We start from the raw sequence: 27,618 nt of genomic DNA, 5'->3' as shown, positions 1-27,618 counted from the left end.
AATAATTAACATAATTAGATTATTAATTAAATCAGATTCAATTTCCCCTATGTTCCGGTCCGGAGTCTTCGCTCTGAAAATGCTGGTCTACTAGTGATCCCAAGAGTCAAGAAGAGATCCGCAGGTTCAAGAGCCTTCTCCATTTGGGCCCCGGTGTTGTGGAATGCTCCTACCCCTGAGATTCGATCTGCAACCTCACTGGAACTGTTTAAATCCAGGCTTAAAACCCATTTATATTCTATAATATATGAATGACCTATATTCCATGTTGACAATATCCGTGTATGATTTGTTATTGCAACATCCGTTGCAGCCTGGTCATCCTGGAATGGCGATTACCTCGTGTTCGGTCCTTTCTCAAGGTTTCTTCATTTTCCTCATGTTGTTTTTCCTTGCCCTCATGTAGGTTTTAGATCAGGGGATGGTGTAATGGTGACGTGTAGTTATAATTATAATAATCTGGTCTGTGTTGCACTTTTAAGACTCCTTGTGATTAATGGCTATACAAATAAACTTGACTTGAATAGTGACAGTGGAGAAAATTGGATCATTTCTCAACTTAAAAGTTTTTCGAAATTACTAAGTTATTTGTTTTTACATGGTAAGATCATTAAAAATGTTGGGTGTGTTTCTGGCACTACTATAAAGGCCAAATCAAATCATGTCAAGTCCTGTTTATTTGTATAGCTCTTTTTTACAAAAAGTCTCAAAAGGCTTCACAGGCTACTATTACACCATCCCCTAATCTGAAACATACATGAAAGCAAGGAAAAACTTGAAAACCTCAGCAGAAGGAAAATGAAAAAACTTTGAGAAGGGGCCACACATGAGGTAATCTCCCTTCCAGAATGACCAGGCTGCACTGTTATAAAAAGAACATATATTTTTTAATTGTGTTAGATAATTGTCATGTGTCACTAAATATGTGGTAAGTTTTTTTCAGCTAATCATCACGTCCTTAATTTGATAATCACGTTATTCATAAGTTGTAATAAGACTTACCCTTATTATTATCTACATATTTGAATGAAAGTATTTGATTTGTGTGTTCACTTGATGTTTTACCATATCCATTCATTCAGTGGTTATATTTTTTCAAGTGATGTTCTGATAAGTCTGTCATAATCTTATCATACCACCTGCAATATACAGTTAGATTAAGTCTTAACAAAATATTGGACTTCCTTACTTGTAGTTTCAGTCTTGTCATACTATACCCCTTTCCTGTAAAAACAAGGGTCAGTCATTTCCTGTTCACAAGCCCAGGATATTCTGTTTATTTCTTATTTTGTTTCTTTGTCAAAAAAACAGCTGCTCTCTTCAACTCTTGTTCCTTCATCCAAATACTTGTTCGGAATCCTGAAGGTTTGATCGAACGGATTGTCTGACACCAACAATTACTTTTTACACTTCTAATTTCTGGATTTTAATCATGTAAAGAGGCTATGATCTTATTAGGTTAAAATATGATTGCACATTCTGGATTAGTAGGTGGGGTCCATTGAAGATCTTGGAAATCTTGTGAGAGTATTATATTTCTTAAGCTTCCTCTGAATTTTAATTCCTCTTTTTATTAAGACACGTTTGCCATCTGTAAAAAACTTAGCTCTGTGGAAAGGATTTGGAGGAGGAAAACCTCTCTGTTTCTTTTAGACTGCCTGAAGGCACAAAAGAAGCTCGTTTGTGTTTGATGTTTGAAAGAACATGATCAAAAACACGTTGACAGTGTTTGCAGTTAAATAAAACAAAGTAAAGGCCTCTGTGAACTCTGACCTCTCAAGTGCTTTTTAGGATGAACCTAGAGGGACTTCACATAATCCCAAATGTATTTTTATACATTTTTGATATGTTTTAAAGTCCATGGCATGTTTTTATTTGCTATGGCTGGTGTCTGAGGACAGTCAAGGACGTTGCGTCTGACTCATTCAGCCATTTGAGAGTCATTCAGTCGGGTCTCCGGTCATTGCCAGAGAAAAAGTTATTAGAAATGGGATCATGCTTGACTTCCACCAACAAACAGACTGCAGGAAGTTTTTCTCCAGATAAAGCCTGAAAGGGCATTTGAGCTCTCCATGTCCCGTCTCGGCCCTGAGTGACGGCAGGGCCTGAGTCCATTTGTGGAGGCAATACATCAAGCAGCTTGTTTTTGCTTGATAGGGAGGTAAAGACAACTGGAGGACGATGAGGGCAGGGCAGGAAAGATGGCTCCAAAAATCACACAGGACCAGTCAGGAAGCGGACACTTTCGCTCGGTTTCCTGGCAGGAAGGACACAGAGAGTTGTGGTGAGAACGTCAACAAGTCGTGTTGGGTTTTACGTGTTGACACTAAAGCAGATGGAGTGGGCTTGACGTATGCAGTTCTAAAACTAGTAGCTAAATGATTGGCCTGTTCAGTTTGAGACCACCCACCATTCTTATTTATGAAAAAAGTTACCATAAATTTCGGTCTACAAGGCGCTACTTTTTAAAATACAGTTTAAACACAAAGGCTTTAACTACTTTTATTGTGGCATCATTTTTTTTTGCCCAGCACCAGTACATCAATAAAATGTTCACAGAGTTCCGATTGGAAAATGTGATGAATCACAACTTCTGTTATCATAAATAAGTCACTTGTACTAACCCTTATCAACATGGACAATACTGAAACAAAAGCTTATTATGAGGTTTTTAAGTTGAAAGCAATCACTATGGCAGTTGAAGAAAGAAATTGAGCTGCTAAACTTGACATAAATGAATCAATGGTGAGAAGGTGGAGTCACTAGCAGGAATTCTATGTATTTGTATAATACATAACAGAGGGAAGTATGACAGTAATTTATTCAATACTGACTATGTACTAACTTTATTTGAACTTTTTCACCCACGGGTAACATATTTTCCTCACTATAAGACGCACCAGATAAGAAAATGCACCCCCTGAACTTTCATATGTAAGGTGCACCGGACTATAGAGCACATTTAATTTAATCGACAGTAAGGATAAGATTGCCCTGACAATAAATAAGTACCATACTTGTGTATTCATTGATCAGTCAAAACCAGCTGGAATAAAACCCGGATCACACCAGGGAGAGCGCTGGATCCTTTCCACTTTACTGCGAGAGAAAAAAACGACACACAAAAGGCATTAGGTCTTGTCATCATCACACTATTTTAGTCACAGTACCAGGTTGTAGAATATTTTTGAGACCAAGTCCTATTACAGAATAGGACCTGGTCGCAAAAATATTTTTAGACAACAATCCGTGGTACAGAAAAGGTTGGGGACCAATGAAATACAGTATTGCATCGTCGACTTACAAATTCTTTATGAAAAGAAAGGCATTTTGGGAAGTAATTCAGTCCTCTTAAAAATATAAATGCATGGCTGAATGTATTCGACTATATGTATATCACTGTAACTGTTCTGTTTTAACATATTTATCTGGTAAAAATAGTGCGATAATGACCCTTTTCCTACCTTTTCTATTTCCCCAGTGGCCTGATGGTAAGGATCCAGCGCACTTATTGATTCTACCTGGGTCCAATCCCGTTGCCACAATCGTTATGCAAATGTCGTCAGTGATAAATATTGCCTGATCAATGAATAAAAATATGATAATACACCGGTATGCGCTGCAATTTTTAGCCAATTTGCGGTTTTTGGATGCGTCCCATTGTCCAAAAATTATGGTACTCATTTTTTACATTTTAATTTAACAGCAGTGGAAGTTATCTAACAAAAGTGCTTTTGTTCTCTTTCCGTATCCTTAGAGTCATAAGGTTGCTGGAGTTTCCTTTAATCTGTTACCCTGGCAACCACCAATGACAACAGCACAAAAACCACATCTGTGTTGCAATTTGGCACTATTCTCCACAGTATGGTTGCCCTGACGCTGTCATCTAGAAATATAAGGCTCACATTTTATGTGACACAGCCCTCTTTCGTGTTTCTTTCAGCGTAGTAGAAAATATGTGCTTGATAGCTCCGGTAGTCTCAATTTTGAATGGTCATATGATCCGAAAACACATGATGTAAACCACTTGGAGTACAGCTAAACAGTTTAAGGTGTGCGTGGGCACAACGCCGTTAGTGTTTTCTACGTGCGCGATGTCACCTGGAATTTATGGTTCTTTTAGTACAGCCAAGCTCTCAAGGAGGGTCCCTAGGTGTATGCGTGCAAGTTTTCGGGCAGCTCAAAATAAAACTGGCCATCCGGATAAATCCTTCACACAAACACGTGAGTCTACAGTGTTCATTGTGATGCAATACTTTTCTGTAGCCCTTATGTTGTTACCAAAAGAAAGTGTGTTCATGTTTTTTTAACTCATTCTCAAGGTCATTAATCTTCACTTGCTCAAATCAGGCCATAGCCACTCCCGTCCTATCAGTGAATTAGGAAAAGGACATTTTGCTGATTGGTGAGAGCATTTCCCAAGTGACTGTTCTAGTGTGTTGTAATGAGTAAGGTGCAAACTCAACCTGACTGGAAGGCCATAGGTGCTTTCATTAGTCGAGTCTAGAGAATGCAAAAGCGGAGTGTGGGGGCATGTCTTATCATTCTCTGAATATTTGATGGTCCTGCTGAGTCTCCTGAGGGTTTTTCTGAGCTTACACAACCTTGTTTTGTGATGATCTAGCCGAAATCACTTGAACCACTGATCTAATGCGACAATTCGTAATTTATGCCCCCAGCCTTGAAGACATGTATCACAACGTAATCTTCATTAGCAGCTCAGGTTCATGCCTCAGCACCTATTCATGTCCTAATTGGATTACTCAGAGTTTGAATGGAGGTTAAAATAGTAAATATATGACATTATAGTAATGACATTGCTCAGCATAATGATGAAATTCAACATTGGTTGGACAGTTCCACAAAATAGTATTTGTCTTTTTAACTGATTCAAATATCGGATTACAGTAGGACCTCGCTACTTCACGGTTCGACGTTCGCGGCTTCAGAGCTTCGCGGTCTGTAATGGTTTAAAAAAAAAAAAACACATTTTTTTTTTTTTTTTCTTTTTAGTGGAAGTAACGGGATTGGACCCAGGTAGAATCAATAAGTGCGCTAGTTTCTTACCATCAGGCCACTGGGGAAATCGAAAAGGTAGGAAAAGGGTCATTATCGCACTATTTTTACCAGATAAATATGTTAAAACAGAACAGTTACAGTGATATACATTGTCGAATACATTCAGCCATGCATTTATATTTTTAAGAGGACTGAATCACTCCCGGGCCGCGCGACGGAGAGAGTTTGGCAGACGCGGGGTCACACAGCGCGACGCGAGAAAAGGCGGCGGGCGTGATCGGGCTACCCCCGTAACTGCGGGGAGCCCGCTCGTCCGACGACCCCAGTAGCGTGGCGCAACAACAGGCGGCCGTCCGCGCGCGCCGGGCGAAAGGCGGCGGACGTGCGCGGGACCCCCGTAATTGTGTCGGTGTCGTGCGTATCGCGCCCGAAAGTACCCGCGCCGATGGGAGTGACCGAACGGCACCTGCGGTGCGACGCAAGTAGAGACCCTGTCGTGAATTTGTCTCAGATCGTCTCGGGCGGACGTAAAATCGCCCAGCTGTACGACTCTTAGCGGTGGATCACTCGGCTCATGCGTCGATGAAGAACGCAGCTAGCTGCGAGAACTAATGTGATTTGCAGCTGCGATTGGCTGGCAACCAGTTCAGGGTGTCCCCTGCCCACTGCCCGGAGATGGCTGGGATGGGCTCCAGCTCCCCCCGCGACCCTAATAAGGATAAGCGGTGCAGATAATGAGATGAGATGAGATTTTTTAATGTATTTTTGTTTGGTATTTAATGTTTATTACAAAAATAAAAAAACAGACTTTTTAGTGATATAAGTATTTCAAAAGCAAAAATATTTTTTTAAAACGAAATGTTTGATATTAAGATGAATAAAGTTCTTTGTAATAATGAAGTACACCAGCAAAAATATACTAAAGCTTATTACTATATCATAAAACTCAATAGAAACTGTAATTATTTTTTATTTTTCACAGATAACCTTTGTCTAGAAAGGCTATAATGTAGCCAAAGTTAAACAATATACATTTGTCATGAAAGTTTTTGATTGGAAATCATTAATAGTGGCTTGGTAGCTAGGGTCATTTATTTTGTTTTTTTCCCAAGTTTAACTAGATACTTACTTTTTAAATGGCGAACAAGAAAAATTATAATTAAAATTACCTAATCATATGACAGTGGAAGAGATTTTTAAGAATTTTTGTTTTTTCTAGTAAGATAGGGAAAATAACATCTAAATCAATATGATTTAAGCTTGCATCACACTAGCTTAGAAACACTGCTAAAGGACCACAAATCCCAAACTAAAAGATACAGAAATCAAAGTAAAATCCATGTACAATTTATCCCTTTTTTGCTGTCTCATGTGTGCACATATATATATATATATATATATATATATATATACTCCGTAAATTCCGGGCTATAGAGCGCACCCGATTATAAGCCGCACCCACCACATTTCGGGAGGAAAACCGATTTTGTACATACACAAGCTGCACCTGTATATTAGCCGCATGCGCCCACATTGAAAAAACGCAACACAAACACGAAATTGGGGTTTTGGGGTTTTTAAGGGTTATTGTTCTATCTTCGTTATTCATTATCCATTATCCGTTATCGGTCAGTTCATAATACGCTACAAAGCCTAGGAGCCGGGACACTTACTCTCAGCCAAAAGGCCAAGCTAAGGTCCTAGCCCTAAAGCCTTGATGCGATCATTGCGAATGCACCGTTCCCGGAGGTACTGCAATACTGGGCCGATGCGTGGAGTGGACAGATCAAGCTCTTATCCAAAAGGCCAAGGTAAGGTCCTAGCATTAAAGCCTTGCTACACAAACACGAAATTGGGGTTTTGGGGTTTTTAAGGGTTATTGTTCTATCTTCGTTATTCATTATCCATTATCCGTTATCGGTCAGTTCATAATACGCTACAAAGCCAAGGCGCAGGGACTCTTACTCTCCGCCAAAAGGCTAAGCTAAGGTCCTAGCCCCAAAGCCTTGCTGCGATCATTGCTAATGCACCATTCCCGGAGGTACTGCAATACCGGGCCGATGCGTGGAGTCGACAGAGCAAGCTCTTTTTTTTGGTTTGAACAAATTTATTGACACTAAAAACAGAAAACAATCATGACAATCTCAACAGCAATTAAGCACATTCACAATATTATATTCCAATATTATGTTTTTAACAGCAAACACAAAGTGAGGTTTGAACAAACCTTCTCGAAAATCTTATTAGCAATCAAACATATTCACAATTTCATTATATAACATCTTTGTTAGTGTCAATAGATCCGTCCAGGCCAAAGTCGATTATCCTCGGTCTGAACAAATCCACCGACACCAACAGCAGCAAAACACAGTCATCAAGCATATTCACAATTTTTTTATATCTGACAATATGACGTGACGATATGACATTTTAACATTTTTTCCTGACATTTTCAACATCAATTAAACAATTTCAGAGTTATTTTCTTTTTACAGTAGTTAACCAGCGTGTAAAAGGCAATACTATTGTGCAAGGGCATAGCTCTGACATCCCACCCTCCCAAGCAGCATTCTTCCAGTCCTCTGTGTGGGTCCTCTCCCTTCTGCGTGGGTCCTCTCTCTTCTGGGTTCTACAACCCAAGCCGTTGCTGCCGGGACTCCCACAGTGTAGCTCCGGCTCCCCCCTCCGGGTGGGTGCAGACGAGTCTTCTTTATGGCTGCGTCCTAGGCCCGCCGCTCGCAGATTGTATGGTATCTGCAGCCATTTGGAGCACAGCCACGGGGGGATCTGCCTGCACCTCCATACCAGCAGGTTTCTGGAGGTCCAGATGGCGTCCTTGATGGCGGCGAGAGTGAGCCGGTCCCTGGCAAAGTCGTTCCGAGGCCTCCTCGACCGACTCACCCCGTAAAGCACGTACTGTGCATCAGGGACCTCTCCTGCTGGCAAGTCCGGGAACTTTCCTAGTTGTTTGGCCATTGTCCACAAGACCTGGGCAGCGCTGCACTCACAAAAAAGGTGCCTCACCGACTCCTGGGCGCCACAGCCAGGTCGAGGGCACGTCGAAGTCGCTGACATTCCTCGGTGGTGCATTACGGCTCTGACTGGGAGAACTTCATGAGCCACCATCCATGACAAGTCTCGTAGTCTGTTTGGGAGGGCAGGATGATTGACGTTGCTCCAAACCGTTGTGGATTCGCCAAACGCAAGCCCCCGCACAGGGCTTACTGTTGCTCGCTCTTGCACAATAGCAATAAGGGCCCTGTGGTTTTGTAAAGTGTGACATTCTTGTGTTTCCAAATCAAACTTCTTCAAAAAATCCCAAATAAAGAGATGTGTTGGTGGCAAGTTAAATGAAACTGGAATCAAACGATTGTTTGGTACAAGCTTTAGCTTCCGCAAATATGAGCCCATCCAAAACCGGGTCATTGCTTGACTTTTCGGGTTGTTGGGTGGGCCCACAGCGTTTTGGAAGTGGAGAGAGACATATTTGCTTCCCAGGAAAAGCTGGAGGTCAGGCACTCCTTTCCCCCCTTTTTCCTTTTTTTTTTTCATTGTATCTCTTTTTATCCTTTCCCACTTTGAGCCCCAGACAAAGCGAAAGATGGCTCGGTCCAGTTGTAACAGCACGTTTCTTTTAGGCATAAAAATTAAACTGATTGACAAAAGCATGATCGCTTTGATGATTAGGACCTTCCCCTCTATTGTCAGTTTTCTTAGTGACCAAAAAACAAGTTTTTGCTTAACTTTCCTTGTCACTTCATCCCAGTTGGTCTCGCCTCCTCCATCCGCATTTAATTTTATCCCTAGGATTTTCTGGTCTGTCTTTAACACCGTCAGCGGGAGTCCTGCCTTTTCTGTCTCTTTCCACATTCCATAAAACTTCACTTGTGATTTTTCTCTATTTAGCCTTGACCCAGACGCCCTCCCAAACAGGTCAGTCAAGTCAAGGGCTCTTCCAACAGATGCGCGGTCAGTACATAAAATATTAAAATCATCCATGTACAAAACACACTTGGTAATTTGTCCCCCACTTCCTGGGATATTGATCCCTTCGACAAATCTATCTTTTCTTAACATTTGTGCCAAAGGTTCAATGCAAAGAACATAGAGAAGGGGAGACATAGGGCAACCTTGACGTACACCGCAGTTGATCTCGATTGCTTCCGATAAATTCCCGTTAATCATGAATTTGCTGTAGATGTCTCGGTATAGCAGTCCTACCCACTTGATGTATTTTTGGGCAAAACCACATTTTTGCAATACCCTGAAGAGGTATTGGTGCGAGACTCGATCAAAGGCTTTTTCAAAGTCTAGGTTTAGGACCGCTAGTCGCATGTTTCTGTCTCTTGCATAACAAATGGTGTCACGGATCAGCATGAGACTGTCGCTGATCTTCCTTCCCACAATGGCACAGGTTTGGTCTGGATCAACCAAGTCTCCCAAGACAACAGACATTCGTGTTGCTAGAAGCTTGCTGAAAATTTTACAGTCCACGTTTAAAAGAGTTATGGGTCGCCAGTTTTTTAAGTCAATTTTGTCTCCTTTTTGTGCAATCGAGTAACTATCCCTATTCTGAAACTGTCTGGCATATGGTCTCGACTGGAAAATTCGTTAAAAACAGTTAACAGATCTGGTGCAAAAATATCCCAAAAAGTCCGGTAAAATTCGAGGTTGAGTCCGTCCTCCCCGGGTGATTTGCCTTTTTTCATAGTCTTTATGCAATCATTCAGTTGGTCTTGGGTAAAGTCCGATGTTAAAAAGGGGTCTTGACGCACTGATCTTGAAATATGATCTAATACATGCCCCATTTCATTCTCATATGTTTCTTTCTTTTCAAATAATTTTTTGTAGTAGTCTTCGACCAATCTGGTTATTTCACTACTTTCCTTAGTTATTTGCCCGTTTTCGTTTTGAAATTTAAAAAGCCCCTCATTTTTGCCCATAATTCTTTTAAAAAAATAGCGTGTACATTTTTCCCCTTCTTCTATTTCTCTTTCTCTGCTTCTTATTATGATGCCTTTGCTCTTTATTTCCGCCAAAGCGTTTAGTTCTTGTTTGGTCTCTTTGATTTCATCATTAAAGTCCATCCCCTTTTCTGTTAGGATGAAATAGCGTTGGAGTCTTCTTTGTAGTCCCGACATGCGTTTCATCTCTTTAAGTTTCTTGTTTTTCCCTGCATTTTTAAAAAAGGTCTGTGTTCGTTTCTTTGTCATTTCCCACCATTGTGCTCGTGAATCATACGAGTCTTGAAGGGTCTGCCAGTCTTTGTACAGCTCCCTGTATTGTGCGGCTAGAGCCTCATCCTCCAGCAGGGATCAGTTTAACTTCCACAAACCCTTCCCAACAGTCATACCTGAAGGAAATGAGAAAGAGCAGGACAGTAGCAAGTGATCCGAAAAAAAAACTGGAATTAATCTTGCATCACTCTGTGCTAAACCCCTCGTAAATATGTAGTCTATTCGAGAGGCTCTGGCATTGTCACTACTGAACCAGGTGAAGCCCTCCTCTCCTGGATGTATGGATTTGAAACAGTCCACCAGTTTAAATGTCCGGCACATGTCTTGTAATAAAGTTGATGTTTTATCTACTTTAAACTCCTCATCGTTCCTCTTTCTATCCTTCCTACTTAGGATGCAATTAAAATCTCCTCCCACGATTAGTGGTTGATGGCCTAGCATATGCGACTGGATGTCCTCTAAAAGTTCGTACCTGAGTTGTCTGTCGACATGGCCGTATATGTTAATGAGGTTAAAATCATTCCCTATATAAGAAAGTCTTGCTAAGATTGCGCGTCTCTCATCACAGTACTCCCCTTTATGATGAGTTGAGGGTTGTTTATTAAAATGGCTACCCCATCGTTACGGTTTTCATTCGAGCCACTCCATAATGACGGATATGGCCAAATCTCTTCCCACTGTTTATAATTTTTTAGAAAGGGGATGCAGCATTCCTGTAGTAAAAACACATCTGTTCTGATTGTTTTTAAGAACGATAAAACACTGTGAGCCTTAACCTTTGATCTCACACTTCTCACATTGATAGTAGAGAATGTAATGTTCATAATTGTTGTTAAAGTATTTAAACTAGTTAGACAAAACCGGGGGATCTGAGTCCATTCTTTGGTGATCATCGAGATCATCGAGAGTGTCACCTGTGTCAGACACATCACTTAAGAGTAGTACCTCATTTTGAGACTCACTGGGGAAAACTCTGGGACCCTCTGACTCTCTGTCTGTGGTTCCAGGTCTTCCCCTTTTTTCTGGGTTAGGGGGTGAGCCAGAGGACCTATCAAGGGGTCTCTTACTTCCCTGCCCACAAAGGGTCAGAATTTTTCCCTCCCCGACTTCCTCCGTCTCAACTTCATACAGTTCCCTTGTGGGCTTATTCACCGGCAATCGGCTTTCTTCTAAATCTCTTATCTTTGTTTCTGTTTTTTTCACCACTCCCAATTTTGTCTTACTTTTACCCCTCTTTCCAGTGCCCGTATGGGTTTTTGGAGAGTCATTCGCCTTTTCGATTTGTTTGTCTTCTCCAAATCCCGGCAATGGCGTAGCAAACAAATTTGCTAATTTGGACTCTCTTCCAGGCCCTTCCTGATTAATATGTGTTTTCGGAGTGGCAGTTGCTTTTTCTATTCGTTTGTCATGTCCAAATTCAGCTATTTTATGAGAAATCGAATTAGAATTTCCAGGTTCTTCCTGTTTCAATTTTGATTCTCTGGTCTCTCCTCCAGGGGTTTTGGTAGGTACATCTGTTTTTTCAATTTGTTTGTCTTGTCCAATTTCTTTGTGCATTTCTTGATCAATTTCATTGGGTATATCCATAACTTTATTCATTTCCTGTTCATTTTCATTTTGTATTTCCATGACTTTATTAATTTCATTGTCTTTGTTATCTTTATTCATTTCATTGTCTTTGTGACATTTATTCATTTCATTATCTATGTTGTCTGACATCATTTCATTGTCTTTGTTGTCTTTGTTAACTGCCTTCCTAGCTTTCAATTTGTTAGCAAACGAATTCGGGCAGTTTCTAAAGAGGTGATTCGTTTCTCCACAGAGATTGCATGTTCTGCTATTGATAACTTCCTCAAAGGAATGTCCAATTGTTCTGCACTTTCCACAAAAAATTCGATCACATACCTCAGCCAGATGCCCATGCTCACCACATTTGCGACAGAGTTTCGGTTGCCCTTGATAGTGGATAAAGCCACGGTTTTCCCCCAGGAATATAGTCGACGGGATTTGTTTCAGTCCCTGAAAGCCCTGAGGATCTTGCCTTAGTTGGACTGGTACCCTCCAGGCACCAGTCCAATAGCCTTTCTCACACCTCACCTTCATAGCCTGGCCTTTTACTGAGCAGTATCTACTCAACCAATAACAGACGTCATCAGCACTGATTATTTCACTAAACATTCTAACAATGACAATCTTGTTAGCATTATCAGTCAGCTTCTCCACTGTAAATCCTGAAAACTGGGACCTCACTCCCTCAAAGCGATTCCAAAACTCTTGATAAAGAGCTGCCGTTTCAAAACTCACATCAAAGCCTTTGCCAGAAGTCATTTTTATGACAGCATGTACCTCCTCCTTTTTAAACTTCAGAATCTTTTCAACAAACTTGTTAATAAAATCCATCCTTGACATTCCCTCCGAAATTGCCACAACATCTTTGAGCAAGAATCTCACGCAGTTACGTCTCCGCCCGCCGGTATAATGCCCGGCCATGGCAGGACTCGGCTGCTTTACTTCTAACTATGTTAAAATGGTTAGAATTGTAAAATTAATAATTAACAATACTCTTAAAACCGACGCTAATGACAGTATAAACGCATAGAACGAGCAGTGCTAACCTGATGCCTCCACTATAGAAATGATCCCTAAGAGTATAAGGTAGCGCCTTTCAATGAGATTTCACGCGAGAGATCTGAAGTCATACCCGATACAGTTCAAGAAACACAGCCGGCAAAATGAACGGAAAACGATACCGGTACTTAACATTTAATGCAGACCTGCAGAGTCCAGGTGCCCGTTGAAAGTAATCCAAGGAAAAAAGTGTATATTTCCAAAGGTAAGGGTGGGAAAAATATATATCCACTGTTGTCGGCCGTGTCCACAAACACGTCTCACATATACTCCACTTCCCGTCAGCCCGCGTTTGCCCCGCCCCTTTTTTCTCATTCGTTCGTGCAAAACATCAGAATAAGTTTCTAAAATAAATACATTACAAAAATATACCGTTGCAAATACAAATTATACATGGTTACACATATTTACAAAGAAAGACGGTACACCGTGAGGGTTTTCAAAGCTTTAATAATAACATAATAACTTTCATCCCAAACCGTGCCTGTGAAGGGTAGCAAAACGCTACTAGGAACACGCTCGCAATACAGCAGACAGCGCTGTTAAAAAAACAAAGTCGTCTTCCTTCAGTATGGGAAAGAGACTTTGTCGTGTAGACGTCGTGCCACGCTCCCTTATTCAAAAACATGCTAGTGTCACGCTCGCAAAGTAAAGTTTACGTGCGGTAGCTCTGTCTCCTTCTATATCGGACTGCTGGATTGCGTTTAGCTTGAAAGTTGCATCATGTGCCTTTCTTATTGCAATTTGCATGATGAGGATATGTCTGCGCTAATTTAATTTGTGCACAAGTTAAGAAGTTGCAGTCTAAATCTTACCTTTTGTACTCGAGCGCCCCTGGCGGCCGTTAGATAGATAGATAGATAGATATATACTTTATTCATCCCCGTAGGGAAATTCACACTTCCAGCAGTCTACCCCGTTGTTTATTAACAGATTAACATGATGCCCGAGGGTGCTTGTAGCGGAGTGGTTGACGTCACGCCAGTCCAAAAGTTCGACATTCCTGCGGCAGATGGAAATCTTTTCTTTGTGAAAATCCAGGGATACACCACCTCGTGTGATACTCTTGCCGAAATGCGCTTGGTGAATTTGTGACCGGGGAGGTGGCGTGCGCTCTACTTGGGCTTAGTAAGCGAGGTAATGGCCGCCGAACGTAGGGCTCTAAGCCTGAGCGGGAAGTATTAGGAACTGCCCATGCAAGGAACTGGCACTCACTTACAGATCAAAAACCATCGAAAAGTGGTCAGCATGTGAGGTACTAGAGGTGCTGAATGAATACCACGCTGAGAAGAGCTACAAAGCAGATTCCCTACAACAACCTGCGAATAGAGCGGAAATTGCCGTACACAAAGCTGAGGTGAACCATGGTCCAACCCTCGTGCACGAGCCACCTCAGACTTCGAGCCCACAGTATGTCTCTCTAACGGACGTTATTAGTATGTTGGAGAAAGTTCTGATACGTGTTACCTCGAACCAGTTTCAAGAGAGAGGGGGAGCTCCAACCAGGCGACCTGGAGCCAGAATAAATGGTTTCACTGCCAAGCCATGTATCATTTGCAAAGAAGTCGAACACAGTGCTCTCTCTCATTGCCGAGACAAAAACCTTTGCTTTCACTGCCATGCCCCAGGGCATTCTCGACGTGATTGTCCAGTGACGAAAGTTGTCCCGCTGCCTCAGGGAAACTAACTGATCTGCGCTTAGGGGAGAACAGTGCAGATCAACTGAGTATACCTCCCACCACTAATGTGAAGCCTGACATGCAAGACAATAAATCAATTTATGAGTTGTATAGCAACAAGATACCTCCATCGAAGAAGCTGATCTTTCAGGGGTTTCAGAGAATAGCGGAGACTGACGAACTGTTTTACACACCTGTACTTGTGCAAGAAGGCCCCACTTTCAGAGCACTGTTGGACAGCGGGTCGATGGCTTGTACAGTAAGTGAGGACACAGCTAAGTACCTCCTGCAGCAATTCCCTGATATGATGAGTTACACGGCCGATGATTATGTCATTGTAGGCTGCGGTGGACACCAAGTTTCTCCCAGAGATATGTACGACATTCACGTCACAGTTTACGGGTGCCAAATGATAATACCAGTAATGGTGGTGCCAGGCCAGACAGAACAGATGATCCTTGGCAGCAATGCCATCAAATATATTTTGACTCAATTGAAAAGTACTGATGGCTATTGGAGATTAGTTTCCACACCTGACAACGGTCTGTCCGATAACCACAGTCAATTCCTGTCAATGCTTTCCAACACAGAGAGATGGAGAGGTGATTGCATTCCAGACAAGGTAGGGACAGTAAAGATCAAGAGTTGCGTGACGCTGAATCCACGGACCGAGTACGTTATTTGGGGCAAGTTACCTGAGTTGGCCGGGGCATCAGCGGGCAGCACAGTGGTCGTTGAGCCAACCCAATCTAAGGCTGCGCCCAGACAAGTCCTTGTCGGACGAGTTGTTACTCCACTCTGGGGAGATGGATGGGTGCCTGTTAAAGTCTTTAATCGCACGGACAGAGTTGTGGTGCTGAGAAGAAACAGGAAAATTGCAGATGTGTCTCCTTGTATCGCAGCGGAAGACCTGCCCAATGCAGAGGAGGTCAAGTGCAACGTGCAGAGTGTACAGAGCAAAGAGGTCCGACCCAGGTCAGAAGAGGACATGATGCGTGCATTGGAAGCTCTGGGACTGCAAGACATTGACCTGAAGTCATGTGAGGTTTCGCTGCAGTGTAAAGACAAGCTCCTTCATATCATCGAACAATTCGAGTCAATCTTTTCTCGCCATAAGATGGACTGTGGAGAGGCCAAAGAGTTTGTACATCGTATCCACCTTGTTGATGATAAGCCGTTCCGTCTACCCTACAGACGTATACCACCAAGTCAGTATGAAAAACTGAGGACGACTCTGAACGAGATGGAAGAGAAAGGAATTATTCAGAAGTCGACTAGCGACTATGCATCTGCGCTTGTTCTCATATGGAAGCGGAATGGAGAACTAAGGGTATGTACTGATTTCAGAAGGCTTAATGCAAGAACCATAAAGGATGCCTACCCACTACCGCATCAAGCTGATGCTTTGGCCGCACTTGGGGGAAATGCCTTTTTCTCCACAATGGATCTGACGTCAGGCTACTACAATGTCCCCTTGCACCCTGACGACAAAAAGTACACGGCATTCTTCTCACCATTCGGCCTTCACGAGTACAACCGGCTCCCTCAGGGACTTTGCAACAGCCCAGCAACATTTATGAGGATGATGATGTCAATATTTGGTGATCAGAATTTCATGAGCCTATTATGTTACCTCGACGATCTGATGGTGTTTGCCCCCACAGAGGAAGTTGCACTCCAACGCCTGCAGATGGTGTTTACTCGCCTTAAGGAACACAACCTCAAGCTCGCACCCAAAAAGTGTTTTTTCCTCAGACGGACTGTGAAATTTCTTGGGCATGTCATCAGTGAGGATGGAATTCGGACTGACCCCGAGAAAGTGAGAGCGAAAAATGACGTACAAGTCGCTGATCTAATGGAGTCGGATGGCAAGACGCCATGCCCTAGTAAAATCAGATCTTTTCTAGGCATGGTGATGTATTTCCAAAGCTTCATTGAAGCATGTTCTGCGAAGGCAAAACCTCTGTTCAGGCTCACATCTGAATCTGGTGACAAGCATAAGCGCAAGAGAGACCGCAAGAAAGGTCAAGTGAAGCTGACGCCTGCAGATTGGTCCGATGCATGCCAGAACGCCTTTGAAACACTGAAGCACGACCTCGTGACAGGTGTCACTCTGGCGCACCCAGATTTTGATGCGCCGTTTATTCTGGCTGTCGACGCATCCTTTGATGGGATTGGAGCAGTCCTGTCACAGCTGCCACCTGGTGGAAAAGTAGCCAGACCAGTCGCCTTTGCAAGTAAGACGCTCTCTTCCTCTACCGCCATCATGGGTCGCATGCACGCTCCCGGAAAGGGCTTCCTACCAGGCGTGAGAGAGCTGTCGAGTCGCCTAGTGTGATGAAACTACTGAAGCATTGGAGCAGACTCACCATACAGAATGGCATGCTCTACAAAATAAGGAAAGATCCTCACATGGCCAAGAAAATCTTCCAGTTTGTGGTGCCTGATTCATTGAAACAGAAAGTCCTTCAAGGTTTACATGACTCAGCAGGTCACCAAGGCCAGAACCGTACTTTGTCTCTGGTGAGGCAACGATTCTTCTGGAATGGCATGGAACGTGATTTTGTGAATTATGTCAAATCCTGTCAGCGCTGTGTAGTAGGGAAAACACCGGAACCACACAACCGTGCACCACTCAAGAACATAGTCACCTCTGAGCCTATGGAGTTGGTCTGTATAGACTTTTGGACTGCTGAGCAAGAGAACAAGTCTGTAGATGTCCTGGTCGTAACTGATCATTTCTCCAAGATGGCGCACGCCTTCCCTTGCAGAAATCAAACCGCCAAACAAGTTGCTCGCCGTCTGTGGCAGGATTTCTTCCTTGTCTATGGTTTCCCACGGCGTATCCACTCTGATCAGGGAGCTAATTTTGAGAGCAAACTGATCAAAGAGCTTCTAGAGATGGCAGGGGTGCAGAAATCCCATACCACTCCGTACCACCCCATGGGAAATGGTATCGCAGAACGATTCAACCGAACATTGGGAGATATGATCAGAACCCTTCCCCCTCAGCCCAAAGCAAAGTGGCCACAAATGCTGCAGCAGCTCACATTCTGCTATAACTGCACAGAGCATGAGACAACAGGGTTTGCACCGTTTTACCTAGTGTTTGGTAGGATCCCTCGTCTCCCTGTCGATGTCATGTTTCAACATGCTAATACCAATGATGCTGTTGTCAGCTACTCTGACTTTGTACGCCATCTGAAGAAAGATCTACATGAAGCTGCTCAAATTGTACAGAGGAATACTCTCAGAGAACAGACTCGTCATGCCAAACTGTACAACCGTAGGGCCAAAGGATCACCTCTCGTCGTGGGAGACCGGGTGTTGATCGCCAACAGAGGTGTCCCGGGGAAACGCAAAGTTGCAGATAAGTGGGAGTCAACCCCGTATGAAGTCATATCAGTCAAGCCTGATCTCAATGTCTACAGAGTCAAGGATTGTCTGACGGGCAAAGAGAAGGTAGTTCACAGGAATTTGCTGCTCTCTGTTAGCTTCTTGCCCTGTGAGGATGATCTGGCCAGCGAATCTGAACACTCAGAGTCTGACGCTGCTATGCATGGAAGTGATGTATGCCCTGATTTACCTGACGCGGTTGAAGACAGTGATGTCCGTACAGTAAACTGGGTGATACAGGCAGGTGAAGAGCAAGTTCATCCAGAGGTAGAGGATAACTCACTAGACAGCAGATCTGATGCCCAGTCCGACTCTCGCAGTGTTGATACATCCAGTCGAGGAAGTCAGCACATCCCCGAACAAGATGTTGACCATACTTCAAGTGACAATACGGAAAGCCCATCACAGTGCTCTGAAAACATGATCCCTTTGGGTATGGGTCTCCCAGACGAGACCCCATTGAACACTGACCATCTGGACGCAGACTCCCCTGATACTGACTGTTTAGACTTGACTGCCCCAGACCTTCAAGCTCAGGTTATTTGTGCTCAACCTAACCGTTATGGTCTTAGGGTCCGCCAGTCCATCAGGCCTCCTAGTCGTCTTATTTGTCAGATGAATGACCATGTGGTAGGTGACAATCCTCTGTCCGCAATATCTGCAAGTTCCTAGTTTAAGTTCAGTAGAGATGCACTTTCAGTTTGAGTAACAAAGCTTGAGTAAGAAACAAGAATTGTGCCTATGTGAGCACTTACAACTACAGGAACAATGTTTGATATTTCAGAGATGTAACAGGCATCTTTGAGTCTGTGCTTAGTTAGGAGTTTGATCGCCTCCTTTCTTTTCACACTCCTTTTTGGGAGAGTTTTAGAACTGACATGCACTTCAGTTTGTTCCTTGTAATACTGTACCAGTTTTCGTGTCCTCTTTTTCATCAGTATTTGCCTTTTTGGCATGTGATTTTTTTTCTGTTTAGTGTAGCACTCCCATATTTAGCAGAATTTCAGGGGGGTGTATGTAACGGGTGTAATAATAACTTTTGTTTTATTGAAATTTCTGCTAAACTATGTGTATAGTTTTTGGTAAATGTCCTGCAATGCTGAGTCCAACAGTGCCATCTGCTGGTATGGGGTGGGGTTTGGTTTTGGCTTCTAACATGTGACCAGGAGGCGGGGTTTTGTCAGTTTTACCAGAGTACTACAAAGGTAAGACATATCTTTTGGTGCTCCACAAAATAAGTTAATTTTAAACTTTATAACCCCAGCTGACAAATCTCTCACCATGCATAGTAATGTGATTGATATTGTCAAGCTGTTTAGGTTTATTTTCGTTTTGTTTCTGTTTTACTAAATATTAATTCCCCTTGTAGAGATCAAAGAGATCAGACCCAGCAAAAAAATTACATAAATTGGCCGCATCACTGAATAAGCCGCAGGGTTGAAAGTTTGGGAAAAAAGTAGTGGCTTATAGTCCGGAATTTACGGTATATATATATATATATATATATATATATATATATATGAACAAGACAACTACACTACTTTTTAAAAGCACAATGTTTTAAAGATAAAGTCAGTTGTGGAAATAAAGTGTTAACAAACTGGTTCAAATTTGTATGCATAAGGTTAATACTTAGTAACATTATCGTAGTTATAGTTGTAATTGGATCACGGTATCGATCCCAGGACAATATTATTCATCTGATCCAAGTACCAACTTAGTATTAATATTATAGATTTTGATTGATTTGCCCACCCTTAGTCTGCATAGAAACATTGGAAAGAAATATCCTATTTACAAGGTGACCATGCTAATAAATCTCATTTTTCTTCTCCTTTCAGGCACCATGAGACCTGTACAGAGAAACTTCTACGAACCATCCTCTGCTCCAGGCAAAGGTGTAGTGTGGGAGTGGGAGAACGACAACGGTTCTTGGACGCCGTACGACATGGAAATCTGCGTGACTATTCAGAATGCTTACGAGAAGCAGCACCCATGGCTGGACCTGACTTCCCTCGGCTTTTGTTACCTCATCGATTTCAATAGCATGTCCCAAACCAACAGGCAGAGCCAACGCAAGCGCCGCCTCCGCAGGCGCATGGATCTGGCATACCCGCTCATCATGGGTTCGATCCCCAAATCGCAGTCTTGGCCGGTTGGAGCCAGCTCCGGCCAGCCCTGCTCCTGTCAGCAATGCATCCTGGTCAACAGTACCAGAGCCGCGTCAAACGCTATCCTGGCTTCTCAAAGAAAGAAGCTCCACAATGGCACAGCAGCCGGTTCGGGTGCCGCCAGAACCCTGGTGACAGTGCGGCAAAGCAACACCTTTGCTGGAACTTCCCTCTGGTCCCCGACATCTTCAGCGACCAACAACGTCAGCGTAGGTGGCGGGCAAGCCAGAGGGGAACAGGTGCAGGTGCCCTTGTCCCCAGCCAATTTTCCTGTGATGTCATCCCACGACCAAAATACTATTGCACTCAACGGACAGAATAACCTAAACCGACCTGGAACTCAGCGCGTTTCTATGGCCACGCCAAGAGGAATTATTCCTGCAGGGTAAGTTTGATTTTATTACCAAATTCCTAAACATACAAAATGTGAGGATATAGTACATGTTTTCTCCATAAAATCTATACATATTTTATCAGTATTTTTTAATTATTTTATGTCTTATATTTGTCATCTGAGTTGTGACGCCATTGTTAAACCAGCGTTCCAGCAAGCCAGTCCCTCTATTGTTTTACTTGTTAATAATTCGAAAAGGTTACGAGTGTTTTATGCCCATTTTTTTGTAGTTTTGTGGCCAATGCCTAGGCGTTGTCTCGAAGGTGGGTACAGTATTGGTTCGAGAAAGGGTGAGTAGCCAAAAAGGGACTGCCTGGCAGAAAAATGCACTGAGTGCCACCAACGGGGGGCTAACCAGGACCAACGAAAGGGGGCCTCAGCAGTAAAAGTGAAGCTAGCCCACCAAAAAACACGCTGTGAGCAGCTAGGCCAACCAACAATGAAAAGCGACTACGCCGATAAACAAGGAGCCGGCTGGAAATAAACCAAGAAACACTGCATAATGGGCACTAACGCCAGGCTAGCTGACTAAATAACACACAGTGGGCAGCCAACTAGCGCCAACCGGGAGCATACAAAACAAGAAAGCCCTCAGCAGCCGTGATGCTAACAGGGAGCTAGCCGGACAAAATTATACCAACCGTGACATACGTGGTGAAAAACACAACAAAAAGCCATGATCGCTGACTTAAAAGAAGGAGAAAACAAGGAATGCACGCTGTTAGTGTGGCTGGTAAACTTACCCCAAGCAGCTTTCAACAGGGTTGAAGCACGCAACAAAACAGTCCTAAGGCCCACAGTGACTGGGGTAAGCAAAGTTCCAATTTCTACAAGCAGAAATGAACGGTATGCAATCACTGTTCACTACAATCACTGACTGTTTCGGAGCTCACCTAATTTTGACGTTTTCAAAGTTTTGTGTTCCTTCAAGGACGTGACAGTTCAACAGCAAACGTGCCAGATTAGTCAACTTTGAAAACAAATTTCCCCCGGCGCCTGGAATATTTAGAATAGAATAGAATAGAATATACCTTTATTATCATTGTTACAAAATGGGTTGAACATATTGTGACAACGAAATTGGTCGTGGCACTCTAGTCACAATATGTTCAACCCATTTTGTAACAATTATAATAAAGGTATAATATTTGGCAACATATTTACATAATTGTAGGGAGGAACAGTACACGTTCTGTGCCTAATTGAAAATAACAAATTCTGCTTGGGAATACCTTTTACTAATTTATCTATTTGGGTATAACGCGCATTTTCTTTTTCTTTTTTTCACATAAAAAATAACTCAATATTGTGGGGCGTGATATCTAGGACGTTTTACCGATTGATTAGTCGAAAAGTATCATTGATCATAATCGCAAAACACTGGTATATAAATGCGGGTCGCGGTTGGGAGAGCACCTAACCCATACGACTGGACAACCAGTGGTCAGCAACCACCAGGCCGCAGCCCGGTAGCATGGGTCGTTTGGTACCGGTCTGCATAAATAGAAAAGAAATGATTCAGTTTTTGCCTGTACCGAATTAATTCATGCATACGTGCAATGTGGCTTCACGGTAGTATATCACTGTCGGTCGACAGATATCGCTCACCTCATCTGCACATAATTCGATGCAGTGGGAATTGAACCCACACTCCGGAGGTGATCTTATCCAATCCTAGCCACAATCTTACTAGGTTCGTAGGTGCCAACGCAAAAAGCCGTAGGTTTTATCTAATCATCACACTAATTTTACTCAATCAGCCAAAACGTAATAAAAACGTTCATCCAAAGCAATATTGTACAACGCGGTAACATGAGTAAAAATAGTGTGATGATAAGATCCCCAATGGTTTAGTTGTAGCTCAGTGGATTTCAGTTTATTCATATTATTAATATTACATATATTATTAGGCTGGGCTGCGAAAATATAGTTGGACATTAAACCGGTTTGTGGTACAGAAAAGGTTGCCAACCACTGATGTAGATGATGGATGAAAAGGCATTAGATTTGATCTCATTATCCCACTATTTTTAGTCACAGTACTTGAAAGGAAATAAACATGCATCTCTGGTACTATGACTAAAATTAGTTTGATAATGAGATTAACTCAATTGCCGTTCGTCTGTCATAAATATCACTGGTAGTACAGAGGTTAGGATCTGGCGCTCACCCAGCCGTGATCCAGATTTCGATTCCCGTTACACCCAACTGCAATATTTGAACTGAGAGAAGTAAAACAAAATTTATAAAGGTTTTCATTAAAGGAAAATTATAAACGAGTGCACCCGAATAAATACGGTATGTTCTCATTGCAATTCTCATATTTAACATGTTGAAGCTGAATTATTTATACAGTGTATATACAGCCACAGGTGCTCCTACTTAGTGGACTGTTAACTGAGCTCATGAGTAGAACCACCTGCCTTTAAAAGCAAAGAGAGGCTAAAGGTAGGCTGTGACCAATGAAATGCTTGTACTTGCCTGGATTCCCTGTATCTCCATTTTAACTGCAAAAATGTTGTGTAGCAGCTTTTATCCCTTTCTCCATTTCAGCGCATTTTTATTTTTAGTTATTTTTATTTTTATTTTTTCAACATTTGAAAAAGTCAGTTTATCTTACCCTCAAAGTGGTGGTCCGCTTTGGTTAAAATAATGAAAATCTGCGTCTGATAAATCGGCAATGCATGAAGAAAAGATATTTTTTTCTCATACTTATTTATGAATAAATATACATGCATACATCTACATATACTGCCCATTTTTAACCCATTAGCAACTCGGGGGTCCGCCTGACTTTTGATAAACAAATACGTGTCTGTACAATGTTACCAGTCACTCAAATACGTTTAGCCACATTTGGAAAGCTTAAACTCTTGGGATTCAAGATATGATGAACATTTCAAAATATACTCATCGCAGAAACATCATGATCAGTCTGAAACTAGATACCTAAAAACTATAAAGCCGGCGTAACTCAAAGACGTCGTCTTCGAGTCATCCAATTCAATGAAAGTACGCAGCCATGGCTTTTTTATATCCGCAAGAGTCTAGTGAATCCATCCATCATCTGCACCGCTTATCCTCAGTAGGGTCGCAGGGGTGCCAAGCCCATCCTAGCCATCTTCGGGCAGTGGGCAGGGGACACTCTGAATTGGTTGCCAAACAGTTGCAGGGCACACAGGGAGAGACAATTCGCTCGCTCATTCACACCTAGGGACAATTTGGATCGGCCAATCAACCTGACATGCATGTTTTTGGAATGTGGGAGGAAACCGGAGTGCCCGGAGGAAACCCACGCAAGCACGGGGAGAACATTCAAACCCCGCACAGGAAGGTTGGTAGCTGGATTTGAACCCATGACCTCAGAACTGTGCCGCACACGCGCTAACCACTGCCCCGCCGTCTAGTAAATTCAACCGTGTAAAATATTTACTCCAAAACACATGATAATGCTGAAAGATTAAAACAAAAAAACATCCGCGTAAAAGCATGTCCCCTTCTTTCGACGTTTCCTCTTATGATTCATTCGTTTCGCTCCAAAACTCTCCTTTAAAAAAAATAGACTTGAAAAAATAATTCCTGATATGGTCGTCAGCCTGACCTTTTGATTGACACCGCTCTCGTCCAATAGCAGGCTTGTTTTCACGGTCCAAAGCCTGTATTAGCCTATACGGGCCTTCTTGATAAAAGAGACATCGCATTCTATAGTTCCGAATATCTTCAGCCAGTAGTAACCAAATCGAATGATGAGTGCCACATTGGTTAGCCAATGAAAATCCAAACAAAATATTATGAGTGTATTCAAATCGGTGCCGAAAATAATTTGTGCATGCCAAGCCATGATTCATTTTTACCCACCATTATTACGAGCAGGTGTGCACATTCATCAATTTCACTTCTGGAAAGAGAAGTCAAACATTAAGAACTCACAATCTGTAAAAAAAAATTGCTAAAGTAAAATAAACATTTGCAAAGGTTTCATTGTTGTAAACTGGCCGTCTCCAAATGGCCACTTTTGCAAACACCTAAACCTACCCTTTGAAAAATGTCTCAAGTACAATGTTTTGTTTTGTCAGATTGTGATCAAATTTTACTAGGCTTCAAGCAATTGTCTCACCTGTTTTTCAGCTAAGATGCTCATGCTACACTCAATTGCAGGCATTTAAGTGCAAAAAAAAATCCTGTGAGAGTAAAAACCTTTTATTTCTGTGTTCCAACTCAGATTACTCAATATTAGCACTACTTGCAGTGTTTTTTTCAGTTTGGGACAAAGCTTCAGAATCTTAACTTCCCTACTTTTCAAATAAGACCGTATTCTCCAAATGGTTCAAAAACTGCAATCATTACATTTTGGATATGTCTTGGACTGGGATTTAGGTGAATTTTACAAGGGGTTAACTACCTAATTAAATATAAGGCATTTTTTTGTATGACATCTGATAAACATCTTAATGGCATTAATTTATGAGAAAACAAAACACTGGGAGGCAAGGGACACTGTTGACAAGATCGCCACATTTTTTATTTTTGTAATTTTTTTAAACTTTTGGTTCGGCGGGTGGATTAAAAAGCCTGACGAGCATGTGCGCTGCATGCTGCAGTTAGCTCACCCCTGCTCCAAATTTTAACAGGATGCGAAGAATAACACAAATGCATACTAGTAATAGAAGCAAAAGAATTTCAATCAATATTCAAATATGCTCCCAAAATATTTCTTACAATCTTAGGAAGTGTCTTTTTTATGTTTGCTTTTTTGTTTTGTTTTTGCATTTCTATTTTTTTTTACAAAAATACAACCGGCATTTTTATGTGTGTTTTCTTTTTCTGCATTTATCATTCTTTTCTTTTAAGTGGCACCCGGTCAACTTTGCACAATATTTGAGTGTTCCCAAGAGTTACGAGACTGTGACAAAATTCTAACAATCGGGCCAGAGAAAATAATTTTTCAGCATCTCCTTGTCCAAACTCTTCAGTAGAATCATCTGTTCATTATGGAAATTTTAGAAATGTCGCTTTAATCATAAAACAGCTTTTCTGCAGCGGGGTTTAGAGTCAAATTGACAGACGGCCACAATCCGAGGGCCGGTCTGATGGAATGTTTACATTTTTTAATATGACGCACATATTTTAATGAACAATTATATTCCAATAGGATCAGATAAATTAAGCAATATTTTCTTATGGCACTGACTGAAACCTTAAATTTTCAAAAGACTTGCTTGACTTCGACATATGTTCTTCAATGGGTGGAGAGGTGACGCTCTTGTGATTGACAAGGAAACTGCAGTTACTTTTTGGGCCAGTCTGCAGTAAAAAAGAAAGGAGCCACAATATCTGCAGTGCATCATCAGGGTTAACATGCTAATGAGTATTTTTACTAAAATGAGTCCAACTGGGAGTGTCTCCCAAATGTGATTTGGAAATAGCTGCTCAATATTTGGACTATTTTAGTCCCACTCAAGATCAGTGCAGATGATCCCCCTGCTTCTTTTCCTAACTTATGGATCTTTCTCGATTCTGTTGTCTTACTGGTTTGATTAGCTTTGGTGTCTTTGTGTGTGAGGAGTATATGGAGCGCAAGAGGTTGGGGTTGTGGCATAGTTATGGGGATATCTTAGCCATAGAGGAGATGTCATTCCCCCACATGTAAGCCCCAATGATAACAAAAAATTGCAGTATTTTAGCTTCAGTGGAAAATACGATCACGGATTCTGTCGTATTGATCCATCCATTCACACATTAGCGAAATGTGCCTTTGCACTTCTGTACATGTTAAAATGAGATCTTCAAGCTCTTAAGATTTCTCTAAGAGCATTGATGTGTGAGAGCTTTCTCACCTATCACTTTTGTGGGGACCAAAAAAACTGCAAAAGAGGCCTGGGTAAAGTGGAGAACAAAAATTCTCAGGCCAGTGGCTTGACATACAGGATGCACGTGGTTTACACACTCTTGGCTGGATGCACAAACACAACACGCACTCGTTCACTAGTGGGAGGCAAACATACACCAGGAATCTATCTATGCAGAATGTGAGACAACAGATTTTTTGACGCACGGCAGAATATTAAAGCAGATTTCTTACCCGTTATAGTTTTTTTTCCACATTATCATCAAGCTATGCTTTTGTCAGATCTTTCTTTCATAATAAAAAGAGCTTATTTTGCACCAATTTTACAAATAGTACTTCTATCACTGACTATCTACACCAGGAGTCTCCAAGGTGGTGCCTCTGGGCACCAGAGTGCCTCCTAGAATAGCTGAGGTGACTGTAGACCAGGGGTCAGCAACCTTTTCGGTGTGGGGTGCCACTTTCAAATTTTCTTGTAAATCAGTGTGCCACACCAAGATTAATGACTCGCACAACAATTTTTTTTTTATCCAACAGAGGTGTCATTTTACACCAGTCCGAATATACAACATGGATATAGATTGAAATTGTATAACTGACCAATTTATCTTCCACTATTCTTGTTCATCAACAAACTAAAAAATTACTGTGAGCAACATGTGGAAAGGCCTGTAGACATCCATGACTTCAACTATCCTTCATCAACAATGAGCTACAATCAAAGTCAAGTGATATGGCAGTGTCTGAAACTCATGACAAAAAGTTACCAGACATCTGGGCTGACAACTCTGAAAAGTTGCCTGCCCAGCCGTAAAGTTGCCTGCCCCATTTTTCACAACTTGAAACACAATAAAACGACTAATGGCAAAAAAAACCATTGTTGCAAAGTATTAAGGATTGATAATCAGAATATATAACACTGTAGCGAGCAGAGACGGGAGTCGGCGGAGTGTCAAACAAAGGTGCCAACGAAAGCTGCTTTAATGACATTTAAACTTGCAATAACAAAACAAACACGAGAGTGGCTCGAGCCGGCCGAATTAAGAGTCCCCCTAGGATCTCGCTAACTTAACAATGGTTCCGTGGGTGAATTATGTAAAACCCACTACACAAGCCCCCCCAGAATTCACCCATAGTTAAAGTCTCTGTGCCTGGTTGGGACGCTGACCCGGCCACTGCGGGTACAAGGAGCTGGAACAGCGGGGGGGTGAGAGCTTGTGGACTCAGTTGGAGAGCCCACAGTTGC

General features: G+C 42.1%; 1 protein-coding gene, 1 long non-coding RNA gene and 1 pseudogene across 4 annotated transcripts in view; 2 read left to right on the top strand and 1 right to left on the bottom strand.

Moving 5' to 3' along the window:
- The window catches only part of dtx1 (deltex 1, E3 ubiquitin ligase), a 90,954-nt gene that overhangs the window by 29,782 nt on the left and 33,554 nt on the right, over positions 1 to 27,618 (top strand). For all 3 annotated transcript variants that reach the window (XM_088335399.1, XM_088335398.1, XM_088335401.1), the window contains exon 3: positions 19,801 to 20,515. In XM_088335399.1, the coding sequence (XP_088191525.1) occupies positions 19,801 to 20,515 (715 nt within the window). The remainder of the gene's footprint in view (positions 1 to 19,800; positions 20,516 to 27,618) is intronic.
- LOC148365021 (uncharacterized) lies at positions 975 to 21,354 on the bottom strand. The gene is made up of 3 exons (XR_015850465.1): positions 21,268 to 21,354; positions 3,018 to 3,099; positions 975 to 2,257 (listed from the first exon to the last, which is right to left on the bottom strand). It is a non-coding gene; the product is annotated as an uncharacterized LOC148365021 (long non-coding RNA).
- Positions 5,567 to 5,712, top strand: LOC148365022 (5.8S ribosomal RNA; annotated as a pseudogene).

Source organism: Urocampus carinirostris, chromosome 5 (genome assembly GCF_059441175.1).
Source record: "Urocampus carinirostris isolate Australia breed hairy pipefish chromosome 5, RoL_Ucar_1.0, whole genome shotgun sequence".
Lineage (NCBI taxonomy): Eukaryota > Metazoa > Chordata > Actinopteri > Syngnathiformes > Syngnathidae > Urocampus > Urocampus carinirostris.
The sequence above is the reverse complement of the archived record's forward strand: the minus strand, read 5'-3'. Positions and strand labels throughout refer to the sequence as shown.